This window comes from Lepidochelys kempii, chromosome 16 (assembly GCF_965140265.1).
Source record: "Lepidochelys kempii isolate rLepKem1 chromosome 16, rLepKem1.hap2, whole genome shotgun sequence".
NCBI lineage: Eukaryota > Metazoa > Chordata > Testudines > Cheloniidae > Lepidochelys > Lepidochelys kempii.
Window position 1 is genome coordinate 18,839,284 of NC_133271.1, and position 16,867 is coordinate 18,856,150.

Consider the following 16,867-nt stretch of genomic DNA (forward strand, 5'->3'; position numbering starts at 1 on the left):
CATTTGCAGCATCTGGTAAACTTTGTAAATATAATTTTTGGTTTTGTTTTTAAATTGAGTCAAATTTGACGAATAAATATAACTTGTTTTAATTGTTTTTTTTACATTTTGAAGGTTTTTCTCAGAATATAAAATTCCTTCTGTGTGTAGTTTCTACCTGGACTTTTGGCTAAGATCATATGTTAAATCGGATAAATATATGTTATGTTCCTTTATCAGGGGATTGTATCCTGCCCTGTCAGGGTAATAGAATAGGATGACCTCATGGTTGCTTCATCTCTCAGAATAATACATAGGAAATACTAAAAGATTTTAATGTTCTCTTAACTGAACTTATTTCCCTTTTAATGTAATCTCTCTGGTTAATAAGTTTTAGTATTAATAGTATTATCTATATGCACTAAATATCAAGTGATCAAATTTCCTCCAGTGAGAAGTAGCATCTACAGTATTTGAACCAGATTAATAAATTATGTTTGAGAGAAAAATGCTGTTAAAAATCTCCTGTGTATCCAATGTGTTGCTGTGAAATGTAATGCTCTGACCTAGCAGCATCAGGAATACTTGAGAGAAGAAGAGATCAATTCAGCGTGAGCTGACGTGTGCATCTAAAGAAACACAGGCTGCTCCCTATCAAACCTGGTAGTGAACTGCCCACATCTGTTGTTGCTCCTACCCAAGGCGGAAAGATGCTACGTTCTTTGGTTCTTTTGAGTTTACAGTGCAAGCTTGTGTGCAAGCTGGCCTAGGCCAAAGAAAATGCACTCATGATTCATGGCCTGCTATATTCAAATGTTTGAGGTCTGTGCTAACCTGTCTCATTTTTCTGCCTACCCAGGAGCAGCTGTATAAGATGCAGCACTGGCAGCAACAGCAGGTCTATCCTCCACCGTCCCATTCCCATCCTCAGCGTACGTTCTACCCGCCACACCCTCAGATGCTTGGCTTTGATCCTCGCTGGATGATGATGCCGTCTTACATGGACCCTCGTATGGCTCAGGGCCGCACACCTGTGGATTTTTACCCTTCGGCCCTTCATCCTTCAGGTAAAGTTGTTGGGTTTTTTGTTTTTTTTTCTGTGCTTTCTTACTCTCTGGTGCTATCCTGACTCAGTTTCCGGACCATATCTATGGCCTTTTCCCTAGAACTTGGATTCATGAGACTGAGAGTTGATAGGACCTTTACGTTCAGTAACCTGGAAAAATTAATTGCAAAGAGCAAGCTACGTTCTTTTGGGTTCTGACTAGTCCCCAGGTGTATAATGCCTTGAGGACTGATCACTTTTCTAAGGTTTCAGGCCACAAAGGAGTGCTGTGCCAGACAAAAGGGTGGGTTTTTGGCTACTGAGATGCAATTTAGGACCCCTGGAGAGGGTGGAGCTATCCCAATTTGCTTTGCCGTCCTGAAATCCTGTCTTCTGCATTACCCAACCTTACCTTGGCCTAGACTTCTCATCCTTGCTTTCTGTTGTTGACCCTCTCCATGGTTTGGGAAGAGTCAAAAGGGAGGTAGGGGACTGATGAATGGGCAGCACTAGGATGTGTACTTGGAGTTTGGGGTGGGATAGGGAATGCCTAAGAATACCTCCACATGTAGTCATGTGCTGCCTGGGGGCTCTCATTTCATAGCAGGGAGAGACCCCCCGCAGGAATGGAGGGGAAGGGTCTGGTGTGGTAGAGAAGGATGGGAAACGGTGGGCTGGAGATGGTTTTACTCACAAAACCTTATTAGATCTCCTAAAGAAAGGTACGACAAGCCAAAAAGTCCTGCCTCAGGTTATATGCTCCTAGCACTTGTTAATTCTATATTTAATCTGCCAGAGATGGGCATGTAAACAGTAGGATGAGTAAACCAGTGCCTTATGTTTGTGGTTATTTTGTATTTCTTACCCCCTCTTTCCGCTCCTTGCTCCCAAGCCAGTGAAGTTCTGTATTGCTACGCTTAGGCTTGGCTATGAAAGCCGCTCTAAATAGTGGCCCTAGGGATCCTTGCTTCCCTTTCATTCTGAGGCAGTTGCTTTCCTCTTTATATATCTCTTGATCTCGGTTTTCTTTTTTAAAAGGAGGTTTCCATGGGTGCATTCATCTACCATCCAGGAGAGAGGGCGAGATGACCTGCCCTAAGGCTGTAAACTTCTGCTTGGCTGTGCGCCTCTAGTGTTACGGTTTGAATTCTTTCTTCTGTTCAGGAATCATGAAGCCCATGATTCAGCAGGACTCCATCAATGGGAGTGGCTGTAGGTCTGAAGAGCAGAACTGCCAGCCATCGCTGCAGCAGGAAAGGAAAGCTGCCTCAATGGACCCTGCCTCAGTGTGGGGCCAGGAAAGCTACGCATCCCTGCAGAACAAAGGGTACCCATTACCACATCAAAAACAGACTGAGAACATGAGCGTGGAGGGACTGCATACCAGGTGAGGGCAAAACCATGCCATTCTGCCATGCACGCTGTGCTGGAAGCTCCTCTTCCCTTGAAGAGTGGGTTTGGGGTTATCCATAAGACTTAAGAGCAGGAGAAGGTATTTTTGGTTACCTGTGTTCCCTTGAGTGCTGGTACTGTGTAGTGATAGACTAAAACACCATTGAGTTCTTGCATATAAGAAGATTACATCCAGTATGTGTAATCAAAGCTTTATAACTTTAAAAACTAAAGAGACATTAACTGATTCTCATTGCACCTTACCTTTCTGCTCTGAGGCTTTGCAGGAGCTGCCTCAGTGGGGAGAGACAGTTTTTGCTTATGTAGACAGCTGTCAAAAATTCTGGCTAACTCATGGGTGTCTCACTTTTATTTTATTTCATTTTTTAATCATTGGTCCTTACCACTCTGACGACTCTGAATCAAGCTGCTAATTTTGAAATCACTACAAAGATTGGAGGCTGAATTCACATTCAGTTCCTGACTATACCTCCCTTGTTTTTATTTTCTGTGCAGAAACCACTTAGTTTTGTTCATCAGCTCTGTCTGACCGGGTATTGCAGACAGGGGCCATGGCAGATCCATAAATCCAGCAGTGAATTTTACAGGCTTGATCTGTCATGATTTAAAGTAGAAAACTAAACTGCATTTATTTCTTTATTTTTACTGTGTTCAGCCTGGGGACCTGGAGCTGTGCTTCAATCTCATTGACTGACTGACTGACTTTGTTCTGGTTCCTTTTCAGGAGTGACAGCTCTTACTCTGCCTCATCTGGAAGGTCAGAGGGCATAAATGCCCAGCGAGATCTCTTTGAGGAGAGAGGGGAGGAGTACTTAAACACTTTTGACAAGAAGGCCCAAGCTGACTTTGACAGCAGTATATCTTCTCAAAGAATAGGCCAGGATCTTTTGTTTCAGCACCAGGAGGCCGTGCAGGATGCATGCATTTCTGGCACCCGCCATGCAAGCTTACGGTGTTCTCCCCTGGAGTCTGACTTTATACAAGCCGATAAAAAACCTGAGTATAATGGTTGGGACATCAACCATGATCAGAAATCCTTGGAGGCTGCAGCAGAGGCGGATGAAGAAGTGCCCAGGGACGAGCAGTCATTTAGTGCTGACCCATGGAAGAAAGAAGGTGCTGCCAGCAAGCAACCTGCTGAAGGGACGGATTGGGCTCCTGAGAACAGAAACACCAACAATCAGCACCAGGAGCAAATGGGGAGGACCCGGAGATCAGGCCCAATTAAAAAACCAGTCCTGAAAGCCCTCAAGGTTGAGGAGAAGGAGAAAGAGCAGGAGAAGATTAAACTAGAAGGAGAAGAGATCTCCCATCCAGCAAAAGAGAAAGCACCTGTCTATAAGGTGGAGAATGATACAGAAGATTCATCAACCTTGCTAAAGTCCACTCATTACCTGCTGGACGAAAAGGGTTCTTCCCAAGCTAGCTTCTCCCAAGATGCTGAGAAATCTCAGGAGGAAGAGGAGGAGGAGGAGGAAGAGGAGGAGAAGACTGAAAGGGCATGGGAGAATAAGCTTTCCAGAGAGTCTAATGACCTCCCTCCCACAAAAAGAAACAACTGGATCTTTATCGATGAGGAGCAAGCCTTTGGTGGGAGAGGCCAAGGCCGAGGGAGAGGCAGAGGCTTTAGAGAGTTCACTTTCAGAGGCCGTGGCACTGCTGTTGGTGGCAGGGGCGTCTATAACAACCAAAGAAGCAGCAGAGGGCGGGGCCTGCGGGAGTTCAATCAGCCGGAAGACTTCCCGAGGGGCAAGCCCAGGCGTAGGATTGCTAGCGAGACACATAGTGAAGGTTCTGAGTACGAGGAGCTCCCCAAGCGACGCCGGCAGAGGGGTTCTGAAAACAGCAATGAAAGCTGTCTCCTAGAGAGGGAGGAGAGTGACCTGAAGAAGGGAGACTTCAAAGATTCTTGGCGGTCCAATAAAATCTACTCTGATGATCACAGCAGCCTGGATGCCAAGGTGAGGGCCCCGAGAGCCTTTGGGAGGTCGCTGCCCCCACGACTGAGCAACTCTGGGTACGGGCGAAGAGGCTTCATGGCAAAGGAGCCTTCTCAGTGGCAGGGCAGAAGCGGGGGAACCACATGGCAGGAGTACAGCCACTGCCCTTCATCAGACACTTTTGGGATCAGGCGACAGTCTGACAGGGACTATATCCAAGATTCTTACAAGCACGTGGACTCCTTCACTGGCCGGGGTTTTGAGGAGAATCACATTGACAACCGAAGGCCCTTGTTCCAGGAGGATTACACTGCAGATCAAGAGAACATAGAAAACAGGCCATTCAGGAGGCGGCGTCCCCCTCGTCAAGACAAGCCACCCCGGTTCAGGCGCCTGAGACAAGAGAGAGAATCTGTCGGCCAGTGGAACCCCGAGGAAGGTGGAACCAGCCTGTTGCCCAGCCAGTGGCCTGGGAGACCCAAGCTGACCACGGTGGAGAAGAACGGTGTCTCTGGCCAGAGGTCTCCTGAGCTGTCCTATCAGAACTCGTCAGATCATGCCAATGAGGAGTGGGAGACAGCGTCCGAAAGCAGTGACTTCAGTGAGAGGCGGGAGAGGCGTGACGGTGTTTTGGAGAGTGAAGTGCAGCTGGATGGCAGCCTTGCCAGTGGCAGCTTGGGAGAGAAGAGAGAATTGGCAAAAAGGAGTTTCTCAAGCCAGAGGCCCCTTATGGACAGACAGAGCCGTAAGGCTGAACCAGCAGGGTTTGGGGAGCAATTGGTAAGGGCCAGTGGAGGAGCTGCTTCCCGGTTTGAGAGCCAGCAGAATGGGATGCCAATGAAAAGCAAAAGGTAAACTCAAAGTCTGACGTACAACAGGTGCTCTGTGCATGCGTGTCATGCAAATATCCCTGTGGCAAACTGGACTTGCAGGCAAGAAGGGGTTGACTCATGCAGAGATGTTGGCTGTTGGCTGTGCTTCCTTTCATCACACACAGATGACTTTTAGCACCAGTTATCCATCTGTGTGGTGGTCATTGGCTTCACAAACATGTATATACATTTTGAGCCTGCTGCACCTCTGATGCCTTTGCTAGAACACTACTTGTGGGGGGAGTTCCAGCTTGTCTTTGTTTCAGAAGAGTGGTTGGTAATGGCTGTGCTGCCTGAGCTGCCACCCTTCTTTAACCTCTTTAAATCCTATAATGCAACGGCAGATCACGCTTGTGCCATCCCATCAATTCAAGTGCTAGAGGGTTAACAGAGACATCTTGGTCACAGACTCCAAATTCTCCAACCCTCCTCCAGTGAATCCCAGCTGGGGTATGGCCTGGCAGTGGTGGAAAGTTGGGAAGGCTTGTTTCCTCTGGAATAACCTGATGGGAATGCAGAGGTGAAATGTCATTTATTTAAGTAGATTTCTCTACTTCAAAGCTTTTCTTGATGCACTGCAGTAGCTGTGGCTTGTGCGCAGTGTGGGGAGTTCCTGGGTCTAGCTATGCTTGAATAGACTTTTTCAAAACCATTGTTGCTGCTTGGCGATGAATGGAAGGCAGCACTCCTTTCAGAGAAACGAGTGCTGCATGGTATGGACCCGCTGGTCAGAATACTCCCGTGAATACTTACTTGGGTTTAAACCAAAGTCTTCTGGGGATTAGGAGGTTCCTTGCACCTTCCTCTGAAACATCTGGTGGTGGCCATTGTTGGAGACAGGATACTGGACCAGATAGACCTCCAGTCTGGCAATTCCTATGTGATCTCTTTTTCTTAGCAATAGCTTTGGAAATACAGGCCTCCTGAAGATTGAACAGATGCATTGTATTGGAATTAAAGCTTTGAAGTAGACCAGCGGTTCTCAAACTTCATTGCACCGTGACTCCTTTCTGACAACTAAAATTACTGCATGACCCTAGGACAGGGGGGACTGAAGCCTGAGCCCACCCGAGCCCTGCCACCCCAGGCCGTGGGGCCTGTGCAAAGCCAAAGCTCGAGCCCCACCACCCCAGGCAGAAGGGCCAAAGCCGAAACCTGAGCCCTGCCTCCCAGGGCTTTAGCCTTTCGACTTCAGCTTTGGCCCTGGGCCCCACCAAGTCTAGCCCTGGTGACTCTATTAAAATGGGGTCGCAACCCACTTTGCGTCCCGACCCACAGTTTGAGAACCCTGAAGTAGATAATTCATGCTTTGATGACACTACTTGATTGTTTTTTCCCCCTGGCTAATTATTAGCAAGTTGCTCCATAATTACAGAATAATGGTTATGCTGAGATACTAGTAAAAGGGACTGCATGTGTGGTGGGAACTGTACTCAGGTGAAAAGAGAAGTGAGGGAAAGTGGGAGGGGGAGACAGATGTGCTGCTAAATATTGCTGCTTTTTAAACCAGATTTTTTTTTCTCCCTATCGTGCTGCTAATCCTCTGCACTTCTTCTCTTCAGCTTCCCAGTGCCCCTTGTCAGTTGAGCTGTAGGGAATGATGTGTAGCCTGATGGTCAGAGATGTGAAGAATTGCCCAGAAAAATAATTTGGAAGAGGCATTTTTTGGCTCCGTGTTTCTCTCTTTCTTGCCTCCCTTTCCCTCTCAGCCACCTAGCTGACCCTGCTGGAAAATATGCATTTATTGTAAAGAGAATTCAAGGAAACTTTAAAGCTTTTGTACAAGGGTAGTAGACATTGGTAGCACGAGCACACAGAGAGAGAGAGAGATAGGCCTGTAAATCTTCCTGTGAGACAAGCTAAGAGTACAAACCATGTGCAGTTCACCATTGCAAATGCTGTTGTTTTGTTTCCATCCCATTTCCCACAACAGTGTTCTCATAATCAGGCTTTTGCTCTAAAGCAGCATCTACATCAATTGAGAGTGGGGGGGGCTTGGGGAAGGGAAAAGTGCAGGTTGCCCAGCTTGGTTAAAAACGTAGTTAGGAGAAGCTAACCCATTTGTGTTTTCCCCCCCTACCTGCCTTGTCCTTTTGAACCTAATCCCCTTCTCTCCTTTTCTCTCAGATCTCCAGAAGAAGGTGGGGGCCTGGGTAACGCCAAAAGTGGGAGCAGCCACTCTGTTTACAGCCTAGAGAGATCATCGTGCACCAGCTCAGAGAGTGCTGAGGGGCCAGGTAAAAAGCAGGAAAAAGAGCCTAAATCCACAGCCCAGAGACCAAGTGAAAAGGGAGAGACCATGTCACAGTTCGAGTTGAATTATGGAAGTAAGTGTCTAATTTAGTTTGTCTCCTTAAAGGGATGCTATCCAGTTAAACATCACATTCCAATGTCTTCCTTTCTGTTACTGGTAACACCAAGCATGATTCAAACTGAAGTCATTTTAAATGTCAGGTTTATTCTTTTCTCTCCATTTATTTATAACAACAAATTTCTGGTGGAATTGACCAAAAAATATTATGGAAACATTTCTACTCATCTTAAGTATTTGCAAAAGCTTTTAATGTTTTCATTAAGACCCAGTTTTGAGCCAAACTTGATGTTGGTGTCCCTTTAACATTTCTTCTGTGGGAAGAGTTAGGGGAGTGCTTATAGAAATGTCTCTCTCTACACAGCGTTACAGTCTATCTCAAGTCAAGAGTAAAAAATAGTCTGGTTGGTTGGAGAGAAGTTGAGAAACCATAGCCATCTAAAGCAGAGGAGTGTGATCTGAGCTCAGGACTGAAAGTCAACTGAGTTCCAACCCTGGTTCTGATACTGGCTCTCTGTGGCCTTAGGCAAGTCACTTAACCTCAGGGTTAATAATCCTTCAGGGGTGGGTTGTAAAGGTTAATCAGTTAATCCTTGTACAGCACTTTAAAGACTGTGGGTTAAATTTTCAAAAGCACTTAAGTCACTTTTGAAAATGGGACTTAGGCTCCTAACTCTTGGGTTCTTTTGAAAATGTTACCCAGTGCTATGTAATTCAGCATTAGGGGGAGTTTCTGGGTTATTCTCTAGAGTTAATGCCGTTGGTGTCATATGGAAAGCCCAGATTTTGGCTGCCGGTCCCAGGCTGTTATTCTTGAGGCCAGGGATAGTGTGCTCAGATTCCATTGGAGAGAAGTGATGCAAGGCACTTCAGAGTAACCCTGCCGGTAGATATCAACAGGCTGCTGTTGTCTAGTTTCTAAAGTAAATTTAAGTTGCTGTTGGCTAAGCTATTTCACTCCTTAGCTTGGATCCCTTTTGGAATACATTTTTAAACAACCTTTTTAAACCGTAAATCTTGTTCAGATGCCATCATTGACAATCGGGTTTCAAGCACAGCAGAAGAGAATGAAGTGGGCTCTATCGTAGGAGAAGGCTTCATTGAGGTCCTCACTAAGAAGCAACGCCGCTTGCTGGAAGAGGAACGTAGGAAGAAAGAACAAGCTGCCCAGGTGAGGAGTGGGAGTTGGGAATATGGAACACAGCCTGATCCCCCGTAAAGCCTGCAGTGGTCTGAGAAGGAGAGGCGCACAAATACACACTCAGAACGTTTTTGAGAAAGTAGCAGCATGTGTGGTTAGACTAACCCTCACAGTATTAGGCATAGAAAATGTGATTTGTAGCTGGACAGGGGAAGTTAGCCTGTAAGCAACATCCTGTAGCTTTCTGGCTGTTGCTATGTTTACTTTGGCTCCCAAAGCTTTTGCTGGCTGTTTCTTTTGTTACTAATACGCAGCTTGGCATGCAAATGAGTGAGCAGACCCAAAGAAGGGATTTTGTAAAACTTCACACAACACACAGTCAACCTGTGGAACTCATTGCCAGGAAATGTTGTGAAGGCCAAAACTATAGCATTAGTTAAGTTCATGGAGGAGATAGGTGTATCAATGGGCAATTTAGCTAAGATGGTCAGGTATGCAACCCCAGCCTCTGATTGCTAGAAACTAGGAGTGGACCACAAGGGATGGATCATTCAGAGATTGCCTGTTCCATTCATTCCCTCCAAAGCATTTGGCATTGGCCACTGTTGGAAGACAGGATACTGGGCTAGATGGACCATTGGTCTGACTCAGTATGGCTGTTCTTACTTATGTTCTTAGGTCTGGGTGGGTAAATTGAGCATTTCTTCTTCCATTTGGAAATGCTTATAAGGGAATTGTGGGAGTAGGCCAGTTTTCCTCTTAGGCTGACAGTTGAACAATCTTTCTTTAAAGGTAGAGTTCTTAAGTCCAGATCAGAGCTTCTCAGCAAGCGTTGACTAACAAAAGCTCACTTTCCCAGATTAAGGTTTTGTACTTATCTCCTGAACAGTAAGATTTTATCTGGCTAGGAGGCAGCAGAAATACACATACAGAAGGGTGGTTTCAGGATTAAAATAATAATTTGTAGCCAGACCATTTTTAGGGACTTAAATGTCCCTTTTCTAACTGCTCATTAACCCTTAAGCAGTGTTCTGAGACTGGATTGCTATGGCTGAACTGTTAGTCAGGGTCTTCTGTCAGTGTAAATGATGTTCCAATGGATCCTTCTGACCCTTCTACTACTCTGTTCTTGAGGAGTGGAGTATGAGGAGACATATCTAAACTGATACACTGAAGAAAGGCTCTGATTGCTCCCATCACCATCTCTCCAGTCTCCCATTGTAGAGAGTTAGTACATCTAGAACTGGAAACAAGCACCGTATGAAACTCCTTGGTGACTCTAAATGAGGAGGAATTGCAAACACTAGTGAGGACCGAAATACAAAGGGGCCTGGAGTTTGTCTATGTTACAAAACGTTATTGTGTTTGACCATGATTGTGAAGAATAATGACATGATTCTAACCATAACTCATTGGTCCATATGGACCAGGATAAATTGGGTTCAGTATTGTGTTAACTAATTGTGATTAAACTGCAGGGTGATGCTATGCAGAACACAGTTTATCCTGGTCTATACTGACTACCAACTCGGGCCAACATTGTGTCCTGTGACTTGCTTGTATTTCAATATTTTACCACCTTTGAATACTATTCTCCAATCCCTTAAAAGGAGTAGAAACATGGGCATTAAGCACCAAAATGAAATTCAGCTTGGAAGACTTCAGGCTAATACATTTGATGGGAGAGGGGAATAATCCAAACCACAACTATTCAGTAGAAGGAAGAATTCTGGGAAGCAATAATGCTAAAAGTGAACAGCCCATTCCTGGAGTTCTGCAGAAAAGACAAGTGCAGTTATGGGCTCTGTATGCCCAGGTACCATGTCATAGGATGGAGAGGGAATAGCTTCCCTGGGGTGCAGCTGTACCTGGAATATTGTGTGCAGTTCTGGGCACAGTATTGACCAGAAAGACAAACTGAAGAGAACTCTAACAAATTTGTTGGTTTTTTAGGAGACTAGAGGAATTGAGGAAAGATTTAGGAGCAAACTTTGTATAGCTTGGCTAAGTGACGACTAAAGGTGCAATGGAGACATGAATCTAGAAGTATTTGAAGACTGTAAATTCTGCGGAGAGGGAGAATTTATTTTAGCATAAATGGGGATCTAACTAGGAGTGGAAGGATTAAATTCAGCAATAAAATGTTACTGGGAAATACTTTGAGACAGTCAGATCTATAGTGTGGTGTGTTATCAAGAGATGTGGTAGAAGCCTAGTTCCTTGGTGCATTTAAAATTAGGCTAGAAAGAGTCTGAGTGAATGTGCAATAGGGAACAATCCTGCAGTGTCAAGGAGATGTGCTAGGTAAACTAACAGCTGGTTTCCTCTCTGGTGTCTGATTCAGTGAATTATCAGTCTCTTTTTTACTGTGAACTAGTGAATTGATCCTGCTGTGTCAACAGGACTGGGGAAGGATTAAGGAAAAATCTGAGTTGGAGGTTTAATTTTTTTTTTGCCTGTCCTTCTCCCTGCTGCTGAAGCCAGCCGTTCTTAATAAATACTGAAGAGCTCTTCTTCAGCATTCCTGCTGTGCCACCACAGCGGGCCTCCCAGCAGCAGCTGGAGACAGGAAACAAAACACTGTGGCAGTCTCCTCTTACGGTGTCCCTTGCTGGGATTGTTTTGGTAAAGGCAGCCCCAAGCTTGGATAACTCCAGGGGGGGCACATCTGCTTCAAGAGCTAAATAAAAGCCTGGAAAAGAAGCCTGTCAGCAGCAGGTTAACCTGAATCAGTAGCAGGTCTTATAGCCTGAACCTCTCTCTCAGGGACCAACCAAAGGACGTGTCCTTCAGTCTCGTATCCCGCCTCGATTTGCAAAGAAGCAGAACAGTATGTGCCTGGAGCAAGGCGATGTAACTGTATCTGGAAGCAGCCTGGGCACAGAGATCTGGGAGAGCAATAGTCCAGGTAAGAGAGGGTCTCCATTATTTGCCAGCACTGGGACACTTCATCATTATGGATCTGGGAATCCTTTCATGTTGAGGGGGAAGGGTGAGTGTGTGCATACGTGCCTGAAGGAGAAGGGCTTCATCTACATTCCACCCTGAATCCAGAGGGGAAAGGGACATAGCAGATCTTCTGGGCTCATGCGTACAAGACATTGCTGTTAAGATCATCATCCTCCCACTGCTCTGACCATGTCACCCTTCTGTTCAAATCCCTTCCCTGGTTTCTTCTTGTACCATATCAAATTCTATCTCCTTGACCTTATCTTCTAGGCCCTGCACAATTCTAGCTGATCTACATCCTGGTTCTAATTTCTTCCACGTTCTCATCCTCTTGCTCCCTGTGGCCCTGAGCCTTCATCCAGACTGTTTTCTTTGTACCCTTCTCCCACTGTGCTTTGCAAAGCCTCCCCCTTTCATCCTTCTAACTTTCACTTCTCCCTGAAAATCTTTCCACCTCCTCTCTCACTTCATACTCTGTCTTACTTGCATTGGAGTGCCCTGGCTCAGCCTGTCTGTCCTTGAGTGTAAACATTTTGGGGCAATGAATGTGTCTTGCCCTGTTTTTATAAGTAGAATGTGAATTCACAGTACTATATAAATGATGTACTCGATGCTCCATTTCAAGCATCTGAATCTTGTCTCTGCTCTTCCAGCCCTCTCTGTTCAGTCACCTGGCAGCGATTCCTGGAGCAAGCCTGTAAATGCCTTTAATGGCACTGAATCCAGTTCCACTGAGGTAAGGGGCAGCTAATCTACTGTTCAAGTGTTGTGTGATGTGTATATATAAAATATTCATGTTAGGTGGCTCACGCTTCTCATTGCTGCTATCGCGTTTAGCAGGTCTGTCAGCTCTCCTTGTGCAGTTTTAAATTGACTGTCCACAATTCTGATTAAGCATGGTGCTGTTCTAAAATGGTGGGACAAATTGTGCTCTGTTACACATAGGTGTAAATCCAGAGTAACTGCATTGTAAAACTCAGAATTGCACTCCTAACTGGGAGCAGAGCATGGCCCAGTATGTGGAATTGTGTTTGTGTGCCTCACACCTGTGAGAAGTGTGTCGCTGTAATGTAATGTGGATGTCTCTGAATGCTGCAGTGACCTTTCACCTGTAGAGACCGGAGTTCAAATCTGGTTTGGGTCATAAGTGAAATGAGTTTGGCAGTCTCAGCATAGTAGCCACGTGGGGCATTTTTCATTGTTCTAAAGCTGCAGTGGGATTGGTGACCTGGATGGTTTCTGCTTCAGGGTAGCCTAGAGCTGGAATAGCAAGGGGCACTGCAGGTTAGGACTTACTCCTTGATAGTTGTGGTTGGAAAATGGGAACACGTTCTCGCTGTTGTATTTCTCCCTGTGGAGTTGGGTTTGAATCTGGGGCTTTAACACATTTCGTGCTTTGCATAGCAGGGTTTTAAAGGCAGCCAGGGGGATAGTGGCATTGACTTGAGTGCGGAGTCTCGGGAATCTTCCGCTACCTCCTCTCAGCGCAGTTCTCCGTATGGCACCCTCAAACCAGAGGAGATGAATGGGGCTGGCCTGGTGGACCCAAAAGCTGACTGCCAGAAGGAGCAAGTTCAGAAGCAATCTGATAAAAAGGTAATCTGGATTTGCAGCCAAGCCAGAGCACGTAGCGACTGGTACCAGAGACCTTGTGAAATTGGGTTTTTGTTTTTTCATAGCATTTTTAAGGTAGAGATCGGGTTATTCAGTCTTTGTGTCTCAGCCTCTCTGCTTTCCCATCAAGGATTCAGATCAAGGCTCAGGACAGAACAAGGAACACAAGCCCGGACCAATCGGCAATGAACGCTCCCTGAAAAACAGAAAGGGTTCGGAGGGAACGGAACGGCTGGAAGGGAATATCCCCCCTGTTAATGGGGTGGAAATTCACGTGGACTCAGTTCTTCCTGTGCCACCCATTGAATTTGGAGTAAATCCTAAAGTGAGGATTGAATTTAATTTTATCTTCTTGGTGGTTTGAAATCCCTCTTGTGAGCTTGTAGAGATGCAAAAGGTGGTTAAGCCAGAAGGATTATCTAGGGCAAGCTTCTAGCACGTGCACTGTAGATTTGCCTTATAGATTTCATTACTGACACAAACCAGGTTCTCAAGATGTCTTGGTAGATATTTATTATCCTGAATGGGGTGGGGACAGTAAGGGAGAAATTAAGGCCTGTTGTCCTGTGTATGCCATCAGGGATGCCTGTCGCTGAGTATGGAGAGCTATTTCGTTTTTGTCCGTCAGTAAATTTTGCTGAAAGAAAATCTTTAGTTTCTATCATCATGATCCAGGTAAATGTTCACTAATCAGGAGCAACTTACAGGGGGCCCTTGGGCCTGGATTTGAATGGTGCTTGTTGCCTTTTTTCAGGACTCTGACTTTAGTTTGCCACCTGGCTCTGTCTCCAGTACTGCAGCTAACCCTGTCACCAAACTGCAGGATGCCTTGGCCGGTAATGTAAGTAAATCTTCATTATTGAAATGGAAAAAAACATATTTATTTGCAACTGGTTTGATGTTGAACGCTGTAGTACCCACTTACATGGTTTAAAAACAGCAGTGAACATACAGGCCCTGTCTCTCAAAAATTTTTGATAAAATCAGTGCCTGGTTAGCTCAGACACACCCAAGCCTTTAAACAGTGACTCAAACACCATTCATCAGCCTGTGTAAAGTAAAAAGGCTTGCATATGTCAGAGGTCACCAAATTCCCCTCTTTGGGGCACCTGCGGGGGAGGGGAAGACCAGCAAAGTTGCTTAGAGAGTCCTGTTGCTGGACCTGGAAAGTGGAGTTCTAGCCACTAGCTGCCAGAGTGCTCAGGGTGTTGTCTTTGCCACTGGCTTCTGCTCTCTGTGGTTCACTATTAGCCAGCGAGGTTCCATGCGCTTTTAGAGCTCATAATAAAATGGGTAGATGACTGGAGAACAGACTGTTAAAAGAAAATGGATTGAGAGCCCAGTATCTGCTTGCGGTTCAGTTGTTCAGTGATTTAAACAAAAAACTTCCTCTGAAAAATCTTTATTTTGTAGCCCCTTGTATTTCTTGGAGGTTTGCCATTTTTTTCCTTACAAGTGTTTTATATAAGCAGACTTACTCTGCTATTTACATAGGTTCACCCAGTGTGGAAGGAAAAACACTCTTTACAGCTGGTGCTACTGTGTACCAAATTCAGCTCTGGTGTAAGTACAAGTGCAGCTCCATGGAGATCAGGGGAGTTACGCCTGCTTACACCCAGGTTGCATTTGTCCCAGCATATCTGTTGTGTTTATGGTTAAGCCAGCTATACATTTTTACAATGTTGAGGCAACTCCATAGTCCATTTAACAAGCTGAGAAACCACAAAACAGTTTGTGCTGCGGTTACTTAGATCTTCTTGCTGAGGTTCCATTTGACTTGTTGCCTTCCTAAATTCCTGTGTTGTTACAGACATTCTTAGTGTTCAGCATTTTATAAATCTCCTTTCAGGCAGGGTTAACGCAGTCCATTCCCATTCTGCGAAGAGATCACCATCTCCAGCGATGCATCGGCCTGAACCCAATGTCTTTCCCCACTGCAGACCTCACTCTTAAGGTAATCAAGGCATTAGCTGTGCTTGTGTTCACTTTGAAAGTACAACCGTCTTTGGCCACAGTAGTAAAGAGAGAGAGAACCTTCACAACAGTCCAGATGTTTCACTGGTCAGTTGCAAAGTCTGTAATTGGCCCCTTTAAAAACAGTGTGTGTACATATGTGAATTCAGCAGAGGGGAGAGGATGCCATTTTGAGGCCCTTGATACTGACATCTTCTCCAGCCATCGAATGGGTAGAGCAAACTTCTCCACCTCAACCCTGCCCAGTGCAAGAGAACAATTCAGTATTCCTGGCCTCTTTGATCCTGGGCAGTCTGCTGTGCCTCCCAGCAAAGGGGCCAACTAGTGCCAACTGCAGTGGGTTTTTTGTGAAGTGGGCACTTATTCAACAGCCATTAGGTGGTAATAGTTTTTAGTGACTACCAGCCTCTACAGGTGAGTGGCTCCCTATCCCATTATCATTTGCTTCTGTTGAAATTGCCTGTAGTAATTGCTTTCTCTGCTCACTTCTATAGATGGAGTCTGCACGGAAGGCTTGGGAGAATTCCCCTAGTTTACCAGAACAGAACTCTCCAGGAGGTGCTGGCTCAGGCATCCAGCCTCCTTCCAGTGTCGGCGCTTCCAGTGGTGTCAGCTACAGCTCTTTTGGCGGTGTTTCTATGCCTCCTATGCCTGTGGCATCCGTAGCACCTTCTGCATCTATTCCAGGTACCTGCCTCTGTTTGCCAGAAGCTGGGAATGAGTGATGTGGAATGGATCACTTGATGATTACCTGTTCCGTTTGTTCCCTCTGGGGCACCTGGCATTGGCCATTGTTGGGAAACCAAATACTGGGCTTAGACGGACCTTTGGTCTGACCCAGTCTGGCCATTCTTATATTCTTGTTCTAGCTCCAAAGATCTGATGGCAACAGGGCAATCCAAGCTGACCACCTTGGCACTTAATAGTTTGTAGCTCAGCTCACCTATTCCTGAACTGCCAACCTTTCTGCAGGTGGCATTAAAATACACTGGAGAAGGATGGGTGATCATTTAACAGCCCATAATACCTACCTTGGAAAAGTAATACTCAGGATAAGTGGCTGATGAGTAAAACCTTGTCACTAAGGTGAAGGACAGGCAAGTAGATTTTGTGTATAGTCTGGTAATTTTCCTATTTTGCAATGCTGGCATAATAAATCTGTGTAGCACTGTTGAGCCAATTGCTTGCTAAGATACTGATGAGTGGCCTTGGTAGGTCTATAGATTTCTATCCATTGTATTGTGCCCATTGACTGTACCCCTGGGATCTGCTTTTGCTGAAGTGAATAAGGTTAGCTTGTCACATTCTTCCTTCCCTTTTATTTCAAATTCTAGGTAACCACATCCCACCCCTGTATCTGGATGGCCATGTGTTTGCGAGTCAGCCACGCCTGGTCCCTCAGACGATACCTCAGCAGCAGAGCTACCAACAGGTAAAGGATCAAGGCAGTTAATTATTTTCTGGATGGGGGGGTTCTCAGAGTTTCCCATTTATTCTTTCCTCTTGTAGTGAGCCAACTTACTTCCAGCCAAGGGGACCTAGATTGTGGCTCCATTCAAAGTCTATGAAAGCTACTCCCCAGTGGGTACTACAGGCGACTAACAGGGGAGCAGGCTGATCGGAGAGGGG

The 16,867-nt window shown here is 45.6% G+C and overlaps 1 protein-coding gene across 8 annotated transcripts in view; it reads left to right on the top strand.

Annotated features, from left to right (window-relative positions):
* Positions 1-16,867, top strand: part of PRRC2B (proline rich coiled-coil 2B) — a 69,811-nt gene that overhangs the window by 40,659 nt on the left and 12,285 nt on the right. For 4 of the 8 annotated variants that reach the window (XM_073314719.1, XM_073314720.1, XM_073314717.1 and 1 more), the window contains exons 14-26: positions 839-1,046; positions 2,189-2,411; positions 3,162-5,228; positions 7,377-7,576; positions 8,586-8,731; positions 11,468-11,609; positions 12,304-12,386; positions 13,055-13,246; positions 13,395-13,589; positions 14,019-14,105; positions 15,114-15,218; positions 15,733-15,925; positions 16,573-16,670. In XM_073314719.1, the coding sequence (XP_073170820.1) occupies positions 839-1,046; positions 2,189-2,411; positions 3,162-5,228; positions 7,377-7,576; positions 8,586-8,731; positions 11,468-11,609; positions 12,304-12,386; positions 13,055-13,246; positions 13,395-13,589; positions 14,019-14,105; positions 15,114-15,218; positions 15,733-15,925; positions 16,573-16,670 (3,939 nt within the window). The remainder of the gene's footprint in view (positions 1-838; positions 1,047-2,188; positions 2,412-3,161; positions 5,229-7,376; positions 7,577-8,585; positions 8,732-11,467; positions 11,610-12,303; positions 12,387-13,054; positions 13,247-13,394; positions 13,590-14,018; positions 14,106-15,113; positions 15,219-15,732; positions 15,926-16,572; positions 16,671-16,867) is intronic. The other 4 variants (XM_073314718.1, XM_073314721.1, XM_073314725.1 and 1 more) reach the window with 4 other exon arrangements.